General features: G+C 43.1%; 1 protein-coding gene across 1 annotated transcript; it reads right to left on the bottom strand.

Moving 5' to 3' along the window:
• Positions 1-1,402: 1,402 nt before the first annotated feature.
• On the bottom strand, positions 1,403-18,754 carry slitrk6 (SLIT and NTRK-like family, member 6). The gene is made up of 2 exons (XM_041966122.1): positions 18,287-18,754; positions 1,403-5,412 (listed from the first exon to the last, which is right to left on the bottom strand). The coding sequence occupies exon 2, from the start codon at positions 5,395-5,397 to the stop codon at positions 2,860-2,862; it is 2,538 nt and encodes an 845-aa protein (XP_041822056.1). The 5' UTR covers positions 5,398-5,412; positions 18,287-18,754; the 3' UTR covers positions 1,403-2,859.
• Between the last annotated feature and the right edge of the window lie 251 nt (positions 18,755-19,005).

Below are 19,005 nucleotides of genomic sequence, written 5' to 3'. Positions count from 1 at the left end.
CGCCATTGCTTACCTTCACACTTTCAGGCTTACTATGAGTCCGGCAATTAGCGCCGTTGTGCACGCTTCCACATAATTGCATTACACGTGATTACAGTAAGCACATCAGTGTGTGAAAAGCAGTGTAACTTTGCAGCAGTTGCCTCTGAACACGGGCATCCGCAGGCAGCAGAGCTAGCTCCAGAGCACAAGAGGTACTTAGCTCTAATGTGCCACCGTTTTTCATCATTATTGTGCAAATTTATGCAGCAAAGTGCATCAAAACCTCGTTGTATCACCTACTCCATGTGGGTTTCAGTTCACAAGCAAGTGTCAGGCGAAGATGCCGCGCGAAAAAACGCACTGTGGTGACATAATCATCGAAAGTGAAAGCAAACCTCTTCTCTTATATGCTGTTTATTTAAGATTAAAATAATGCCCAGAGGTAAATCAAATCTGAAACTAAAGTGAATATGAATGACAAAAGACAGATTTTTCTTCAATCTTTGCAGAAAGACAAAAGGTCTTTCTGACTTCATTAGCTCTTCCTTTGTTGTTGTGGGTTTACTTATTAAATGTATTCAAACAAGTGGCATTTTGTTGCAAGGTGGGCGCCCTGGTGAGCTTTACTTCGAAAGTGATTCCATTTATTTGAAGTCGGTCCCAAAAGTAAAGGATCTCTCTGAACACAGTTATGCACTTTGCTAATGTCTCACCTTTGGAGAAGCGTATTGCTTATGAGTCTCACAGGATCAAGCTGCAGAGGATAATTCATCTTCCCTGCTGTGAGTGTGTGTGTGTGTGTGTACCGGTCTGTTTGCCTCTGTGAGTTTGCGTACCATAAATGATGCGTGTCTGCATACAAATGTATGAACATTTATTTATTCATGTAGGTGGGGTATCTGTATCTGTGGGCCAGTGCTGCACGCGTGCCTGGGCGCTTCAAACGGCGAGGTTTTCGTGTGTGTTCTTTCAAAGGAGCTTCTGATACATCAATTATGATAGAAAATAGAGGAATTAGAGAAGGTCCACTGTTTCCCCCACACAGAGGGAGAATATGAAAGTCGTGCGGAAAAGCGCGGCTGGTGAAAAAGCCTGCAGCCATGCCATGTGATTAAGGACTAGGTTTGAGCCATTGTGGGGGGTTAAATTACTCACACAGCAGGAAAACAACCAAATGGTGTTTACACAGGTACATGCCTGCACATATACATGTACTGCAGAGGACTGATAACACATTGGGAGAGAATGCCATTGTTTTGGGATGTGGATAAGGCTCAGGGTGGCTGCAGTGTCAATTAGCCAACAGACAGTGCACTGCAGAGAGGCTACAGTCGTTCCACAGTCGTGTACAGTATCTAAGATGATGGGTATTCGTTGTACTTTAGCTGTCCATAAAGTCAGCTCCAACTTTAAGTAATATTGCAACTCTTTATTTCCTGTTTATCAGTTACAACTTCTGTTTATATTCTGTACAGCACTGAAGGCACACAAAACCCAAAGATATAATGGAACAAAGGTATATACAAAATATACAGAATAAATAATTAAATCTAGGTAAGTAGAAAAGCTACAGAGTGTGTGCTTACATGAACCGTTTCAAAGTTGAATGACTTTCCAGGAGTATGACTGGACTGTGTAGTGTAAATCCTGACAAGGTCCACATGGCAAATGTCACAAGCAGTTCATTGCTTTCAATAAGAGCTGAGAAATGCAGAAAAGTTGGCCGGAGTCTGTCGGAGGGTTGTCTGCATTGAAAACCGGAGCTTTCTGAGTAATGTCGCTCGTCGTAACCATTCGTGTGCTCGCAGGTTAATATGCCCCGCCTCTAACAGGTTCAAAACAGTTCCAAATCAGCTAACGCCAGCATGAGGAAGGAGCGATGTTCCTGGATGCTGTTTGAATATTGACATAAATTAGTGACATGAAACACAATCTCACATACGCTCGCACACACGAACACACACACGGAAGGATCATACACATTTGTGGCTCATTTTTTCTGGCAAACAAAAAAACAAACAAAAACAAACAACGTTTCAGCAGGACTCTGTTGATTGTCATGCACCATCTTATGGCATTTGATTAGTGCAATGCATTTATACAAGATTACAGTTGTGTATAATATACTTTAAGTGCTGTATTGACTGATTGAGAAGAAAAAGCATCCTGTGAATATCACCAGTCTGTATAAAAATAAATAAAGGTCCTTTGACTGCAGCTGTGCAGCGTATTGGATCGATCAAAGGAACTGACTGAAGGAAAATAGCAGTGGAACCACACTCCTATTACTGTTTTCCAATGTACAGTTGGCATTTCGCTAACTCTACGGCACAATGAGCATTCTGGTTACAGCATTCCAGCTGGCTTATGTTGACAGAGGGCGTAATCAGGTCATACCCAGAGTCAGGATGGACTGATTAAACGGCAATTCTGGGTCAAGTGTTGATTGAAATTCACTCACTTCTTCGCAAACATCTGCTTTATCCTATCAGGGTGTCAGATGGGGGGGGTGCGCTGTGCGGATCAATGGGTTTTGGCGGCGGTGCACCGTGGAAATCTAATCAATCATGAAAAGCTGACTGAGTGGATTTCAAAGATGGTTTCAACCCAGGCCTGCTCGACAGACTGCAATGGCTTGTTTAAGTTACATTTGGCCAAATCTGCTTCCCCTTTCACCAGCTACATAACATGGCTGTCAACAGATAAAAGTTAACAAAATAAACCAGTTACATTCTGTGCTACAGTTAAACTTAAAGTGATGTGCCCATGGTATATATTTCACACTGTGGAAAGTACAAGAGGGCGAACAGGACAAGGCACTTGGTTCAAAACATAATATATATATATATATAGTTTTCTTTTTTTTTATGCTTAGGATCAGTTAAAAGCAGTTTGATGCTCCAGAACCTCCAAGTAGTCTGGCTCAGTATGCAAGTTAGCCTTAAGTTCAAAGTACTCATTCTTAGTTTGCTCAAGCATGACCTTGCGTGGTCTTGAGTACATAATTGTCTCCATGAGCTTTAACTCCTCCTGGTGCCCCGGGACCTGCATGTCTACAGCAGACTGAAGCTGGGGCATGTTTTTCCGAAGGTACTCTGTTATTCCCAGCTGCTGCAGCTCCTTCTCCCTCTCCAGAATGTTCCTGTACAAGGAGTTGGGATTTCCGAGCGTGACGAACTCGGCGGGGCACTCTCCGGTCATGGGCCTGAACTTTGAGCCGGGGTTTCCCGTGAGCGGAGACGTGTTCTCCTTCTCCATGATACTCCGACAGACGTGATGCTTGGTGCTGGGCTCGTCGAGGCTGTAATCCAGATCTGCGTCGTGTTCCTTGTGCTGGGAGCAGTAGGTGGGGTTGCGACAGATCTGCACGATGGGACTATGTGATCTCTCTTCATACAGAGTGGCGGACCCCGTTCTTTGTGTCAGCGTGTGGTGTGTCGTTTTCTGCCCGTACATGCTGTAATGTAAGTGAATGGGGCTACTGCTGCTGTTTTCCCGGGGCTGCTCCTCTGCTGCTTTCTTCTTTGCCCTCCGTCGCCGCCGGTGCACAACAAACACCACCAATCCAGCTGAGCAGAATATAATCATGAGCACAAACATAAGAAGGCTTAAGATGAGCACTGAGAGCGGGACAGTGTCCGTGAGCGAGCTGAATAAACCCTTGCCAATGCTCTCAGGCCCCAGTGTCGCTGTCACGCTCTCCTCCCCACCTGGGGACATCGAGTAGTAGGTCCCCAGACCGGGGCAGAGGATCTCATGACGGAGGCTTCTCAGTTCAGCCTGCATCGCTTTCTTTGGGGTGTGACACAAAATGGAGCCCACCACTGTGTCCTTTCTGAGTTTCTCCACCCATTGTTTGAGGCTGAGCAAGTCACAGCTGCAGTCCCAGGGGTTGTCCTCTAAATAAATCTGCTCTAGCGAGTCAAGTTGATCAAGCACGTTGCTCACTGGCAGATGCATAAGTAGATTTTTTCTCAGGTTTAATTTGGTGAGGGGCACATTGCGAAATATCTGTGCTGGAAGAGCGCTGAGCAGGTTGTTATTTAATGACAACAGCTTCAGGTTTGGCAGGGGATTAAATGTGCCTGGAGCAATCTCTTTGATAAGGTTGTATTCCAGATACAGGTATTCAAGGTTGTGCAGCCCCACAAACATTGTGGAGAACAGTTTTTCAATTCTGTTGCCATTCAAATAGAGTTTTTTCAAACTGCTCAGGCTGAGGAAAGTTTCATTATCAATGTAATCAATTCTGTTGTTCGCCAGGTTGAGCAATTCTAAGCTGTCATATGTGACAAAATCATACTTCAGGAGTTTCTGAATCATATTTCCCGTCATGACCAGTTTAGTGGGGCTCTGCTGAAGTATTCCGATATCTGACACCTTTTGTATCCCTCTGTCCTGACAATGCATCAAAAACCCAGCCACAGGGTGATTGTGACAAGAACAGTGCTCCACACAAGGACTGCCGGGAATGTGAGACGGTGTCGGTACCTTGGCGTCGTCTTTGGCGTTGACCAATTTGGGAATCTGAGACACTTTGGATGAGGGAGTAACAACCATATCCAGTGACTTTGACGGCTCCTCCAGATTAATGTCCGCGTGGGACGGACAGAGAACATCCCGCTTGACTTTCGCCAGAATGGTCCCCTTAAGGTGGTGTGGTGTGCTGCAGACCACATCCCCGATTGCAGACTGGGCCCTCATATTCTCCATCCAGATCTTTAAATGTAAAATATCACAGTCACAGACCCAGTCATTGTCCTCGAGGAGGAGCTCCATTATCCGTCCGATGTGCTCCAAAAACCCGACGTAAGGCAGTGTCTGGAGCTTGTTGCCACGTAAGTCCAGGTGTGTGAGGGGCACGAACCGGAAGATGTTGCTGGGTAAAAACTCGATGGAATTATCGTTGAGGATGAGGACCTTGAGGCGGATCAGTTTGTTGAAGGCCCCCGGCTCGATGACCCGAATGAAATTCGTGTCAGCCTGAAGAAACTCCAGATTCACCAGGCCTTGAAAAGTATCCTCTTTCAGAGTGACGAGGAAATTGCTGTTTATGTGGAGTTTTTTCAGGGAACTCAGAGTGCTAAAGACCCCTGGTTCCAGCTCTTGTATGCTATTACCCCCAATGTGCAGCGAAAGGGCATTCTTAAGCCCTTCCATTTCCTCAGCGCGGAGCTCAACCAAGTCATTTTTGTAAAGGTTCAGGTGGAAGGGCACACCTGACGGGATTTTGATTTGGGAGATTTTGCTGATGTTTCTTTGCTCGCAGTTAAGATGAAGGATACCATCTTTTCCCTCACAGGAGCACAAGGAGTCACAAGACTCGCTAATAGAGGATGATGCCTGTGAGGGATGGATATCTTGGGATCGGGCCGCAGAGAGAAACAAGGCGATGAAAATGATACAGGGCAGCATTTCGGTCTGAGATATCTGTGAAGAAAGGATAGAAACATGGGGAGAAGGGGTGGGGAGAAAAAAAAAAGAACATTAAGTCTTCAAAGTCGTGCAAAGTTTGACACTAAACTAAATGTATTGTTCTGAATCCTTCTATCAAATATCTGAGACTGTTGATATGATATTCATCCCAGTGATCCAAATGTCATACAAGTTTCATATGTTACAAAACATGAACTTTGGTTGTCGTATGTGTCAAAGTGTAATAGCGTAAAATTACATTTATGGGTGCATCATATGCATGAGGGGAAGTCACACTCCTCTCGGATGAAAGAGTCTGTGTCGTGGAGTACACACGAAGTAAAGCTACATGAAAAATATATACCTGGAAAAGGCAAACAGTGTTTACATGCCCACTATTCTACACTCTGTTGATTCTGCTCCGTTTTAAACGTACCATCATAAAGTTATCAATATTACTTGCTTTTTTCTTTTTGTATGTTTTATCCCGATGCAGCCTTCATACTAGTTAGCAGTGTTGTATCCTGGGCATGGACATGAGGAATTGGAGTTAAACCAAGTGTAGCCACTAATGGGAATCCTGATAATCCACATAAAACAGTCATCAGAGTCCACAGTATCTAACAGGAGGCTGCATTTTAGCAGTGAGTAAATGCATTTCACAGGGTGAGCAATGACAGTAAGACAGCATCTCTTTTCAGTGACTCACAGCGGGATAATGGTACACTTAAAGAAATGACTCTCATTTGACTGATTTTTCTGCCCTTTATATGCATCTGAACAAAGACTCACTCAGTGTGAGTCATGCAAATGCAAAAGTTATTTCAGTCCATTTCAAGTCCACGTCAAAATAACATTCATGACAGGCAGCCATTAACTGTCACGCGACTGGACGGAAAGTGAACTTATCACAAACCAATCCTCTATGCTGTTAATCTGGAGCATGCAGTGAACAAAAGCATGTGGGAGCACCCAGACAGCACTGTCCGCCGAAAACGAGTCCGACCAAGATCTTCAACATCACTGCAAGCAGAATTTATGTTGAATGACAAGGGAAACGCTGAAAAGGGTTTTCATTATGACAGCGCCTCAGCACCACATCTCAATCCATTAAATTCATTTGACTAAAACCACAATGGATCAAAGGTGGGATCGCTCTCAGGGGGGCGGTGGAGGAGTGGAGACGTCTTCCCATGATCAAGGATAACTCGATATCCAGTGTTAACTCGCAGAATTCTTCAAAAGGATAAGACATGGAAAGATGACAGGAAGGCACAGCTGTTCTTGTTAACGAATCCGATTAGCATCTGGAAAGCTTCATTCTAACAAGACTAGGCAAGTTCAGCTGATACGGCTTGAGGAAGACAGTGTTTGTCAGAGGCTGAAACCTCTGACTCATGATCCAACTATAAATGTACTCTACCCTCTTTTGACCAGAAAAGACTTTCTCCCTATTGAAAGTCAATGAGACACTGGGCACATTTTCAGTGGGTGTTTGCAATTGTCTGTGCCATAAAGTAGGTGGTGTGGCATAAAATGTGGTTTGAAATGTGGATTGTGTGACTAGACACTTACAGAATGTACATCTATCCCACATACCTCTTACTCTCAATACATAATTTAAATACTTGCAACAGCCTGACTATTAAAAGGATTTCTCCTTTTAATAGTCAGGCTGTTGCAAGCTTAACATTAAAAGGTACGTCCGACTACTGTAGTAGTGGTTGACCAACATGTTTTTGTTTTTTTTGTTTTTTTTTTATGGCCAGTGCAGATATTTAAAGAGCAGGGGGTGATAAAATACAGTTATTTAATGCCAAAATTGCATTTATTTTACATTAATGTCACTGCCTACATTTTCTCTGTTGATCTGCACTCTGTCTGCTGTGCACTTATTTAATAAAAAATATATAAACTATTTCAGTGTGCACAGGTAATCAAAAAGCTAAACTTAAAAAAAAATATCTCCTTGTTTCTGAGAGAATGAAAATTTGTGAACTTGCAATCTAAGCAATCAACACACAAATAATATCTTTGTTCAGTCGCCTTGCACAGCCTGCTCATATCATCTCCAAAGTGAATTTACACACTCAGATATAGTAGGGTACAGTATACACTAATCCAATAAACATAAAGCAGAGGAAGAAGAAGAAGAAATGACGACAGTCCTGCAAACCCACTACCATCTCTGATTAAACTCTGTGCCGAGTTGGCTTGGTGTACTGAAGACACATGCAGAAGGGGAGAGACAGGCACAACACTGTCAGCTACAAGCCCATAATGTTCCCTAAAACATCTGTTGGAAAGTTGACAACCTTAACGCTAGCTTTCCTGTTAACGCATGTCCACTTGCTGAATCCAGGCGACAGTATCTCCAGCCTATTATCAAAATCAAGCAGCTGTAACTAACTCTGGGTGTCTTATAACTATCACGTAAGTCCTTTATGGTAGCAGATTGACTTGAGACGAGAGGAGAGGTCCATCAATCCTGCCTGCATCCCCTGTCTCAGCTCGGGCGCTGCTGTTCTGCTAGTTGGCTGTTGTGCCGTCAAACTTGACACTGGCATGACCATGTAGAAGAGTGAAAATGATGAGGAGAATATGTTTATATTATGTAACGTGCTCAACAACGGCAGACCTCAGGCTCACTAACAATGAATGGCTTCACAACTAGACAGACAGACCACCCGAAAATGATCCCAAATGAAAAATGTGTTAATATTTTACGACTATGGCTCAGGAGTACAGTGTACTCCTAAACAATGTATATGTTATTAAGACCAATTAGAGCTTTGAAAGTCTCACTGTTTTCTCACAGGTCACGTTACATCCAGCATGGCACATTTGTAAAACTGACACAACGCGGAGTGCTAACATCGTTCCACAGCAGCCACACTGACAAAGCTGCCTGCATTGACATTTTTTGTTTCAATCATGAGCGCAGGCATGAGCCACTGCCGATGGTCTCAAAACGCCAGATAATCACCATGATTTACTGTAAGTCAGTCCAGATGAAAGTCGAGACAAGCCCACACACAACCGAACCCCTCAACAAAGCTCTCGGCTCCAGAGACAAAAGCTCAACTTGAAAGCATCTCTCGAATTTTAAACTCTCACCTTTTTGCCGATTTGTGTCTCAAAGCGTTTTTTGTGCTGCTGGGCGAGGTCGAAATTATTGATGAAAGCCAAGTCAACAACAGCTCCAACATGTTTGATGTATGCGGGCATACACCCAAAGGTTCCTGTAAACTTTTCAGCCACGGCAGATCTAGACTCACACGCCTCACTCCACTGAGCAGGAAAACACTGAAATATTGCAGAGAGTGCTGGAGAATTTGAAGCACTCATCATCATGTGAACCAAGACAAATGGACACCAAACAAAAATAAAACATATATTAATATGTATATCACCAACTATCTGCCAACAGAGTGAAATAAAAGTTCACAAACCAAATGCCTTAATAATCCCTCTTATTAATTTCTACTGGGAATCACCACAACATCAGACAGAATCCACCAGAATAATTGGTTGCATATTCTCGCCTCCAGGGACATCCAGTGCTCTGAGTCAGCCTGCACAGCAGTACAACAACAGAGAGACCCACCATTGAAAAAATCTCTTAAAATGACAAGTAAAAACCAGTAAGTGTGCACATGAAATATTCGTGCAATTTCTCAAATGGGAAGCAGTGACCTTCAGGTAACTATTTTGCATTTTGGTAGGAAAGCTCTCATGTCATTTTCATATATCAGAACTGAAACTGTTAGATTGCTAGTGATATTTACTTTACAGTAACAACAAAAGGAAGCCTTTGATGTAATATTTATATGTACTTCACAAAGATACCAACGTGGAAAATAGGGAAATTTGACCTGCTATAATGTTGTTTATATCCTTTTTGAAGATACCAGACATGCAGACAGCTGGATGTGACCTAAAATGCAGGAAAATATGATAGAAATGTAGCCTTAACCTACAGGCTTAGAAATCTCTCACATTTGCAAAGTCTTGCACAACACAGCAAGCTACGAAATGACTGTCTTGAACCAATAATAGAAAGAAAATGAGGAGATATGATTGTCTGAGCTCCAATTACTCATATTTATCAGGCCAAATAATATGGCAAAATTTAATGAAACACAGAAATCTAATTTGTCAAGCCTATTAAATATGCATTGTTTGGACAGTGATAACATTCCGAAAATGGGTCCAAAACATGGCACCAAAGAATATCTCCAGCCATTTCCTTTTCATTACTTATCTGTATTTGCTTGTTTAGAAGTCTGGTGGTGGTCATGGTACCCAAGGCACTCACCTCTGTGACCCTGATGGCTGGTAAGACAATGTGAAATGAAACAGACTATTGACAGATGTTATCAGGTACTGCATGATAACGCGGCTGAGGGCAGATATGGCAGGGCATTAGCCTGGTGCACTCCTTCTTCTGTGTTCCAAACAGACTCCTCTAACTGATCCATTTTTCAGGTAATCAATGTTGCATGGGACTCAGCGTGACGAGCACGGGAGATGAAACACTCTTCCGGTGCCGGTCTTCTGCTGCGCTCTCTTTCCCAATTCAAATGTGCATCTCTTGCAGTTCAGACAATTCAATTAGAGATCTACTGAAGCCCTGTGAGATCTCCCCTCATGCATGAGTATGAAGCCAACTCATCGTCCAACATCAAATGAGATGAGTTAGAAAAAAAAAAAAAAAAAACTAGTACGGGGCTGAGGAGGGAATGACAGCAGAGGGAAAGCAGAGGAGAAAAATGTGTTGATAGAATATTCATCACACATTGAGTCTTTCTACAGGCGCTATAACATACACAATAGGCTTTGGCCACTTACAGACCCATAAATAGCATGTTCACACTTTATTTGGGCCAGCAATAAATTGTATTGTTCCAGTGCAGTGAAGTGCTCCATAATATCATGGAAGTACAACGTGCCCTCATGAGTATCACATCATGTCACAGCGATGGGGCCTCTTCTGTGCGTTTCCTGCGACATTCACACAGATAAGTCATGAATACACATGTTCATATGCCACACAGATACTTCTTCAACAGTGCAGAACACTGCTCTGAGAAACGGCTGCTTATTCCATGTTGATCGGATTTAATTATCATATTCACTGATGATGAATGCACATAATATACTCCATCCATCAATGCTGAGAAGATGACTGACACTAACAGCCAACCGACTGAGCTGAGTATCACATGCTATGGCTTAACACGAAACAGGCCTGCGAATCACTCACAGTGATGTGTGCAAGTTCAACTTTTAATTGGTCCGTGAAGGGATTTCTCGTTTGTCTTTTATCTCCTTTACGGGAAGATCAGAGGTTAGCAGCCAGCAAAGATTCAGTCTCTTGCTCATGGACACTTCAGCAGGGAAGCCAGACTGCATGACTAATCTCACCTCATGTACTGAAATATTCTTTTCTACTTTATTTCCCTTTTGTCTACCAGAGTACCACCAACTGCCATAAAAAAGCTTAAGATACAAGATTAACTGGCACCATTGGTCTATGTAATGTGCAAAAGCAATGAAGCTATATACATATATTATATATATATAAGCTGCTTCTTGCAACTTTTCTTATATAGTCTTCAGTATGAATGAATGGCCAGGCACAGTCTGACTTTGACTAAACTTCTCGAAGATGATTTTTGCAGTACAGCTGGGTATGCAGTCCTCACTGAAGAGCACAAAGCATATGCGCCCTTGCTTTCCATTGATTTTACACACTTCACGAACCAAACAGTCAGAGTGCCGCAGTACCACTCATTTTTGTCTTCTGCACTTCAGCGTGCTGTGAACTGACGCACACAATGCAGATCCGGTATGTGACAACACAACAGGAACCTGGATTTCAGCTGACCGAGTCACATGCACGTTATCCAGGAGATAGTTTAAGACATTATTTTTAGATAATATGAACACAGCTGTAGTCATGTTCTGTCCTCGTCACTGTCAGAGTAAGTAAAGCATGCTGGAGCCACAAATAGCCCATAAGGCAGAAGCCTAATTCCTTTTTCTGTAGCGTGAGGCAACTTGATGTACAAGTATGAAAGGCTTGTTATCCCTAGTGGCACCCGACAGATACAGCCATTCTCCCGACTCCGTCAAAACTGATAAAAGTCATTCCATATTTGTGTTTTTAAAAATATCGAGTGGATATCTTGCGGATAGAATTTTCTTGGGTTTCAACATGTTTTAAAAGGCTTCTCAGTCACCTCAGTTCTTAGCATTTTATGACCTCAGTCCTCCTCATTGCTATGCTACCTGCAGTCATAGTGATTTATGGATCTTGACAACAGGGAGGTTGAGGGAGTACATTTTAATTCACTGAAGTCTGAGATTCCCTGTCAGAATCATATAAATATTACCTAATATACCAGTGTGTCATCGACATGTCTAAAAGCTAAAATGCAAATGTAATCTGCCCTCTGCAACAAGGATCACACACAATGATGCAGAATTCCACACAGGTATACATTTTTCTAAGACTTAATATTATTCTTATGCTGCATTCACATGGATCCAGGCGGTAGACGGCAGACAGACAACACTTTTGGGACACCAGGGAAAAACGAACAAACAGTCTGACGGACTGGCAGGACAGCAAAACAGAGCACACATGAGCATATGTTACCAAGGTGATGTTGTATTGTTTAGAATGAATAATTATGGGATGCATTATTGGACAACTTATTAATGATTAGCTTCTCATTGTCCAGATCTCCCCGTTTTCTCCTTATGTGAGGGAGCTATGTAGCATCCAGTTGTAAATAAAAAAATACATATACATATATTTTAACTTCAGACAGCAATGCCTTAGACCGTTACCATTGCTGGTAAACTCTGCCAGCCTCACATAATTTCTCATCCACTAAAATGATATCCAGTTTGCTGTCTCCCATCTGCCTATATCCATGTGAATGTAAAATTTGAGTCATTCGTGCAACTTCTGTGGGAAACAATCTCAGTTTCTGCCAAATTATGTCTCAATGTCAGTTTCAAGAGCACGTGCTCTTACTGTGGCGGCAGGCTTCTGGTCCATGGTATACAGCAGAGGAAACGTGCAGACAATGATGCATGCTTTCCCAAGTTCCTGAAATGGCCTATATTTTTCTGTTTCTTCATTTTCCTTTGAGATATCCACAAAATCAATACATACTGAGCATCATTTCAGCTCAAGGAAACTCAGTATAACACTGAGTTGACCAACTTGTTTGTCTTTAAACTAGTAAATAAACCCCACATTCTCCACCTGGACAGGACTTAGGCTGTAGCAACCCATAATTCCTCCACCAACTGTTCTGTCATGCAGAAACAAAGATCCTTTTGGCAGTGTTTTAAGCACACAGCCTTGGTGACCAGGGAGGTGGGCCATGCTCTGCTGGCTGCTACAAGGGTTGCATCTTTAGAAACATCAGTAGCCTGTTAAAAAGCCAGATCAGATGTGCGCTCTCCTGTCGTGCAGCAGAACATCTGGCGGCTGATCATATGGAAAGATATAAGCAGCAGGGCCTGACATACTGAACTACACATAGAAACGTCATACATGTATGTGGAAATAAACTGATACGAGTACAGAAACATATTTTCACTAACTCGCTACCTCCTGTGCTGCACAGCCTCCTCTCTTACTGTTCTCAGCTGGTGGGCCTTAATTTCTGATAGCAAACATATGCATGATAGAACTAATAATAGAAGCACAAAGACTGCATGGGGAGGGGAGGGGGGTGGCTCGTCTCCCCTGGCAAGCGCGATTTAGAAGGCTTGCATTTCAAATGGTCTGTTTAACTAATGCGCAGTAATTAGTTCTCCAGAAATGAGCAGGCAGATTACACCAGTGTATTGTGGCATCAAGGTACATTTTGTAAGGGAAGACATCTGCACCAAGCAGATGCACAATTTATGTGGAAATTATTGTTCCTTTAAAAGGGGACACATTTAATCCAGGAGTGACTAACCAGTGCCCAGCAAGACTGGTAAATTGTAGATAAATTCATGAAGAATGCTGGCAGAGTCTGGCACATCACAAGAAAAACATGTTTTAATACAGTTATTCTCATGATTGTTGCACCACAAGCCCATGCTGGTACTCATGATTAAACTGGTTAAGATGAGTTATGAGTTGTTGCTGAGTATTTCGTATTCCACTGAAAGTCAGAATATCATATATAACCGTCCTAACTCTCTTCATGTTTATCTGTTCTCGGCTGAATTGCCCATTTAAAAGGAGCACCCACCCTCAGTGAAAAGGCCACAGGGTACCAGTAATGATAGTCTTATGATTCACTCCATAAATAGGTGGAGATCTGCTGTCTGATACACAAACTTCAGTCTCAAAGGAGCCACACATTATAGCTAGCCAGACCTGCTCACTGAGGATAAACAATAGAAAGGGCACCACCTAAAATTCTGTAGTGTCGGCACAACAGGACGAAGAGACAAATCAAAGTGTGGTATATGTTGTGTATAAGATGTCATTTTGTGAACGACAGGCTTTCTTCCTTCATTTTATTTTTTATTCTAGTAAAACCAAAAATACATACATCTACTGTTGATGCCAGTTTAAATCTGCATACTATTATCACCTTCTTATGCCACTAAAATACATAACATGGATGCCTATGTGCCTACAATTATGTCCTTATGGCTGGTTTGAATAATATACTGTCTGCTTACAGCTCATCAACAGAGCCCTGCTGATTTTACGAATTGGACAAAGTACTATTAAGTGATAAAATCACATCTGCAGTCATGTGTAATAGCTGAATTTTATCTGTTTAAGTGACACTGATCAGAAGTGAAGTAATACATTTTTGAAAAATTGTGTATGGATTAAGTAATTGTAGTTTTTTATTTAATTGATGGTTACAGTGCCATAATCTTATCCTAGCTATTTTCATAAGCGGATCTCCACATTCTGGCAAACAGCTGCGCATATTTTAATTCCAATTGTGTTGCTGTATTTGAGTATGTTGAGCCCATGCACATCCACGAGGAGAACGAAAAAGAAATCTAAATAAACAAACAAAACAATGGTGGCCCAGCTTTAAACCCTGTGGATTAGCTTTCAGCTAACCTAGCAAAAACAGACCCACAGTTCCCTCAGCTCTTGTGGTGAAGAAAAAGAAATAACAGGACAGAAGATTAGTAATAGACTCTGTGTTTGTTAGTTTAGGAAACGTGCACTGGCAAGTTTTCATCTGACAGAAAATCAATGGCTGGCTCGTGTATGCCCGATTCTCTTCGGCTCTGCCCTCTCCCTATTTATTCAACAGACACTTCCCTAATTTAGTCCTCTGTCACACATGGGATCAGTTTAAGTGGCTTTATGATGCAGAGCCAGTAGAACAAAACTGCACCCATTTGACGGCCTGCGTGGACTGATACACTTGTCTGAAGGGAATCCAGTCTCCCACCAAAGGAAATAACAAGACTCGTTGGATCTGCCAGGCTGATAAAACAGGTCTATTTTTACATAAAAGTCCAGAGAAGCTTTAAATAAGTCTGTCAAAGTACACTTAAGGCAGCAACTTTAATGCAGATTTAGTTCAAGGTATCTTGTTTTTCTGCCCCTTCAGTTTTTCTTTTTTTAAGATCAGGCACAGTGGCTGAGTTAATTGAGTGTCTGATGACTTAACAACTACAGAGACTTGAGCTGACCTGCACCGTCCTTTCGAACAAGACCTTTCAAGACCAATTAAGTAGGAATGCCACAGCGGGCAATTAAAGTAGCTGGACAGCATTCTAAAGCCCCTGTTAAAACCTGCTGGAAGAACAAAAGCTTCAAAGTCAAATCAGAAAGACGCCTCAACACCCATAATTCCCTGTTTGTGTTTGGGACGGATTATTGCCAGGCACCTTAAAATGCTTGGAATCACAACAGAAACTGAAGATAAAATGCATTTACAGACAACACCGCACATAGGACACGTCTAGCATAAGAAATGGGTGCATATCACACGTGACACTGATGCAACAGAGGGGAGTGTTGCATTTCAAACAAAGGCAGCAGGGTGTTTATTGTCCTAAATAATCTGCTCACTGAGCATTTCATCAGAACGCTAACCACAGCCCATCATATTCTGTGCTGCGTTCCAAACAGCAGGTTTTCCAATATTTATAATGCACTCGGCGAGACAGATCGACAGATAGACTCAGCACCTGTCATGAATGAGGAGGCCACAAAACCTTGTTGCTTTGTGCACAGTTATTCCTGCAAAATATCAGTTTAAAACATTGATCAGTAACACAACTTCAAAAACACAAAATCCAGCAAACAAAACTGTGAACCTGTTGTGTTGAAAATGATTTTAAGTGCTGTTCCCACATTGGGTCTCGAGCCCTGCTCGTACTCCATCGACTCAGCAGACTCCAGTAAGAGATCCGCTGGCCTGAAGCTCCCACCACCTATATATCTCTTGACAGAGATGTTTACAGCAAGACGAGCTTTTCGTTAAAAAAAAGCTATTTTCTTTCAGGTGTTTGAGACAACACACTTCTGCACAACAGCAATGCAACAAGGAGTGACTAAGCAAAAACAGACAAGAGCTAGTTTTAATGATACAAAATACCTTGCCTGATGATTACACAGAAAGTATTTAACAGGGAGTGCTGTTAACAATATGAGTCATACTGCTAATTCAGTCAAATTTACACTAGCCGTTCCTAACTGTAACACAAAGCATGGAATACCAATGGCCTAGTTTAGTCACTGGTATTTCAATTACACCCCTCACATACACACACACACACTTTTCTCCCTATTTACTTGGAGGTCACCAGCCAACAGTTGCATGCATCCACTTGAGCTCAGGCTGCTTGTGCTTGGAGGCTGAAACAGAGAATGAGAGGGAGACTAAGACGGAGGATACGAGATGGTGAGACTTGTTGCGTCCAGCCAGGGGTTGTTTCATTTCAGCCTGACACGGGAGAGCAGATTAGAGCCCCCCCACCCCCGCCCCGCACTCTATTGCTTGAGCGTGCATGTGTGCGAGTGTGCTGCTGCGCTCGTGCATGCGCCTGCCCACGTCCCCGGCCTTGTTTATGCACGCGTACGGGCTCTGACCGTCTATCAACTTCCCGGGGCGCCCTGCAGTGTTCCCAGGCACCAATTACGGTGGGACATGTCCCTTTTTCCTCTGTATTGGAAGTGATGTGGCTTGCCCTACAGGGTCGACACCACCACTACACCCACATATCTGCAGAGATTCTGCCAGCGCCCGCGGCCCTCCACCACAATCCTACAGAAATGATAATTATGACATCCGCCCACTCAAGAGGCAAGAGATAGTTCAACTCCCTTGCCCCTTGTTCCAGCCCTTTTTTTGACGGATTCAATATTCTGTGGGCTAGCGCTGCCTACTTTCCTCCGTGTCTTAGAGAAGCAGCGGCTCTCCAATATATCTGCAGGCTTTCTCTGTCTGAAAGTAGTGTGCTTTAATAAAGTTTCACAATGCCTCCTTCCCTCTCCTGCCCCTAAGCTGATTCTCTTAAAACTGCAGACTACTTGCACCGGTTAGACCAATTTCCTTTGGCCATTTCACACATCACAACAACACCTATTCAAACACACATTTGTGCTTCCCTTCATTGCAAGTCATTTGGCATCAATAGGGGCCACTGGAGTTGCCTTCATCAATTCAGATAATTATATGCAGACCTCTACAGATTATTCGGGAAAAGCAGGGACATGAAAACAGCAGCACACAAAACGCCTCCAGCGAATTCCTCTGAGTTTTGCACATATTGACCCAAAAACCATCAATCAATAATTCATCTCAAGTTATCCAGACACGTTGGGCTTGAGCAGTCCACACATGCATGGTATGGACCACTTATAACTGAGCCATTAGATTATTAACCGTTGGTTCATCCATGCAAAAAATTGGGGTCCAAACTCAATTATGCAATTCACAACTTAAAGCTAATTAGACACTTCTTTCCTTCATTAACTTGCACTTAAATAGAAGCATAACCTCAACTTCACGCGGGGAAAAAGTACAGTCCTGCAAACTGATTACATAAATCTTTAATTCAAGGCCAATTTAATCAAAGCACAATAAAGCACACACACAAAAAAAGAAATATGCATAACATTAACAGTCCTGTACAACCCTTGATGAGTTTAAATGACATCAACTGTGAGAGACTAATTGTACTTATGATAGCACAGATAGCACCTTTCTGATTGGCTGTTAGAAGTCGTGATGCGGCCCCTCATTACACACACCTGCGACCACTAACAGTAATTATAAATATTCATACGCCACCACTATATTTAGCTATGGCTGATTGCCAAAAAAAAAAAAAACTGAACCAGAGAATAATGAGCTGTTGGGCGTTTGAATCAAAAATAGAGCCACTTAAAGCAAACTTTTAGGCATTTTTTGGGTAATAATGTGGCAGAGCACCAGGCTTGAGCACCATAAGCCTGCGCAGCGCCGTAGGATACAGTAACTGCGTGTGGAAAGCAGCCAGGTGTGCTGGAGGTAATGGAGGACCCTCAGGAAAACTCCCACTGCTACCTCCCTGTCAGGTCCAGGCACTGACACGCTGAAATCAGGAGCAGCTACGTTTTTGTGTCTACACGTCAGTCCGCATACAGTACATGTTAGTGTCACAGTCAGAAATGGAGAGGTAAAATGCTAAGTAGCCTCATTAAGCTAGTTGGAACCTGCCCTCGCTGGACACTTGGATTCCTTGCCTATTTCAAAACACAGCAGAATGTCGCCTCCTTGAAACACAACCTGGTCCGAAATTGTAAAAATAAAAATAAAAAAAACTAAATAAGTAATTAAGCACACAACAGAGTAATGTTTTCGAAAAACATGCACAGAAGTTAGTCTGCTTTGTGGCTTACCGACTAAAAACTGATGAAAACAGGGCTGCTCCGAACGCCACCGTCCTCAGTCCATGAGGAGATGCGAGGAACCGACGGGGGCAAGCCTCCGCAGCACTTTCTCTCCGCTCCGCCGCGCTCCCCCCAAAAGAGGATGACAACGCGGGCAAACTTCACGGGCTGCGTCGGTGCCCGCTCGCCCTCCCGGGGTCCGCGATCTCTCTCGAGTCCGACGAAGCTGTCACACGCGGGCTACTGATTATTCCGCCGCGCGAGGAGCCGGTGGTGAGGTTTCACTCCGGGTCCCGGGATGATGAGTGGAGCCCTCCTCCGCGCAGTCTCCCCAGAATTAATTATGATGGAGTTGCGGGTTCGAGCCACGGGAACGAAGCGGTTTAAAAAGATGCTATCCCTTCCCCTTTTTAGAGTCCACTCAGAATAATGAAAGCGCGTGCCGCGTCCTGCTCTCGCGCTTCGCCGCGCGCTCTGTGGAGTTCACCAATGTGCGATATATTGGAGTTTGCTCCGTAATTTGCATGCTGTAGAGGTGGACTACAGAGGAGGGGAGCTGCGTCAAGTGAGACGCAGCACTCAGCACGAGTTCCGGCGGTGCCTTTCAGAATAAAAGCATATCGATGAACGGACACGAGCTCAAAAGTAAGTTTACTCATAAATTTTCCTTATTACGCTATTTCCCAAATAAGTAGACATTTTAAAAGCAAGACACCTATATATATAGA

Source organism: Chelmon rostratus, chromosome 24, assembly GCF_017976325.1.
Source record: "Chelmon rostratus isolate fCheRos1 chromosome 24, fCheRos1.pri, whole genome shotgun sequence".
Lineage (NCBI taxonomy): Eukaryota > Metazoa > Chordata > Actinopteri > Chaetodontiformes > Chaetodontidae > Chelmon > Chelmon rostratus.
This window is presented reverse-complemented; position numbering and strand designations above follow the sequence as displayed.

Coding starts and splice junctions, on each gene's coding strand:
- slitrk6 (XM_041966122.1), bottom strand. CDS start 5,397: ATGCTGCCCTGTATCATTTTCATCGCCTTGTTTCTCTCTGCGGCCCGA.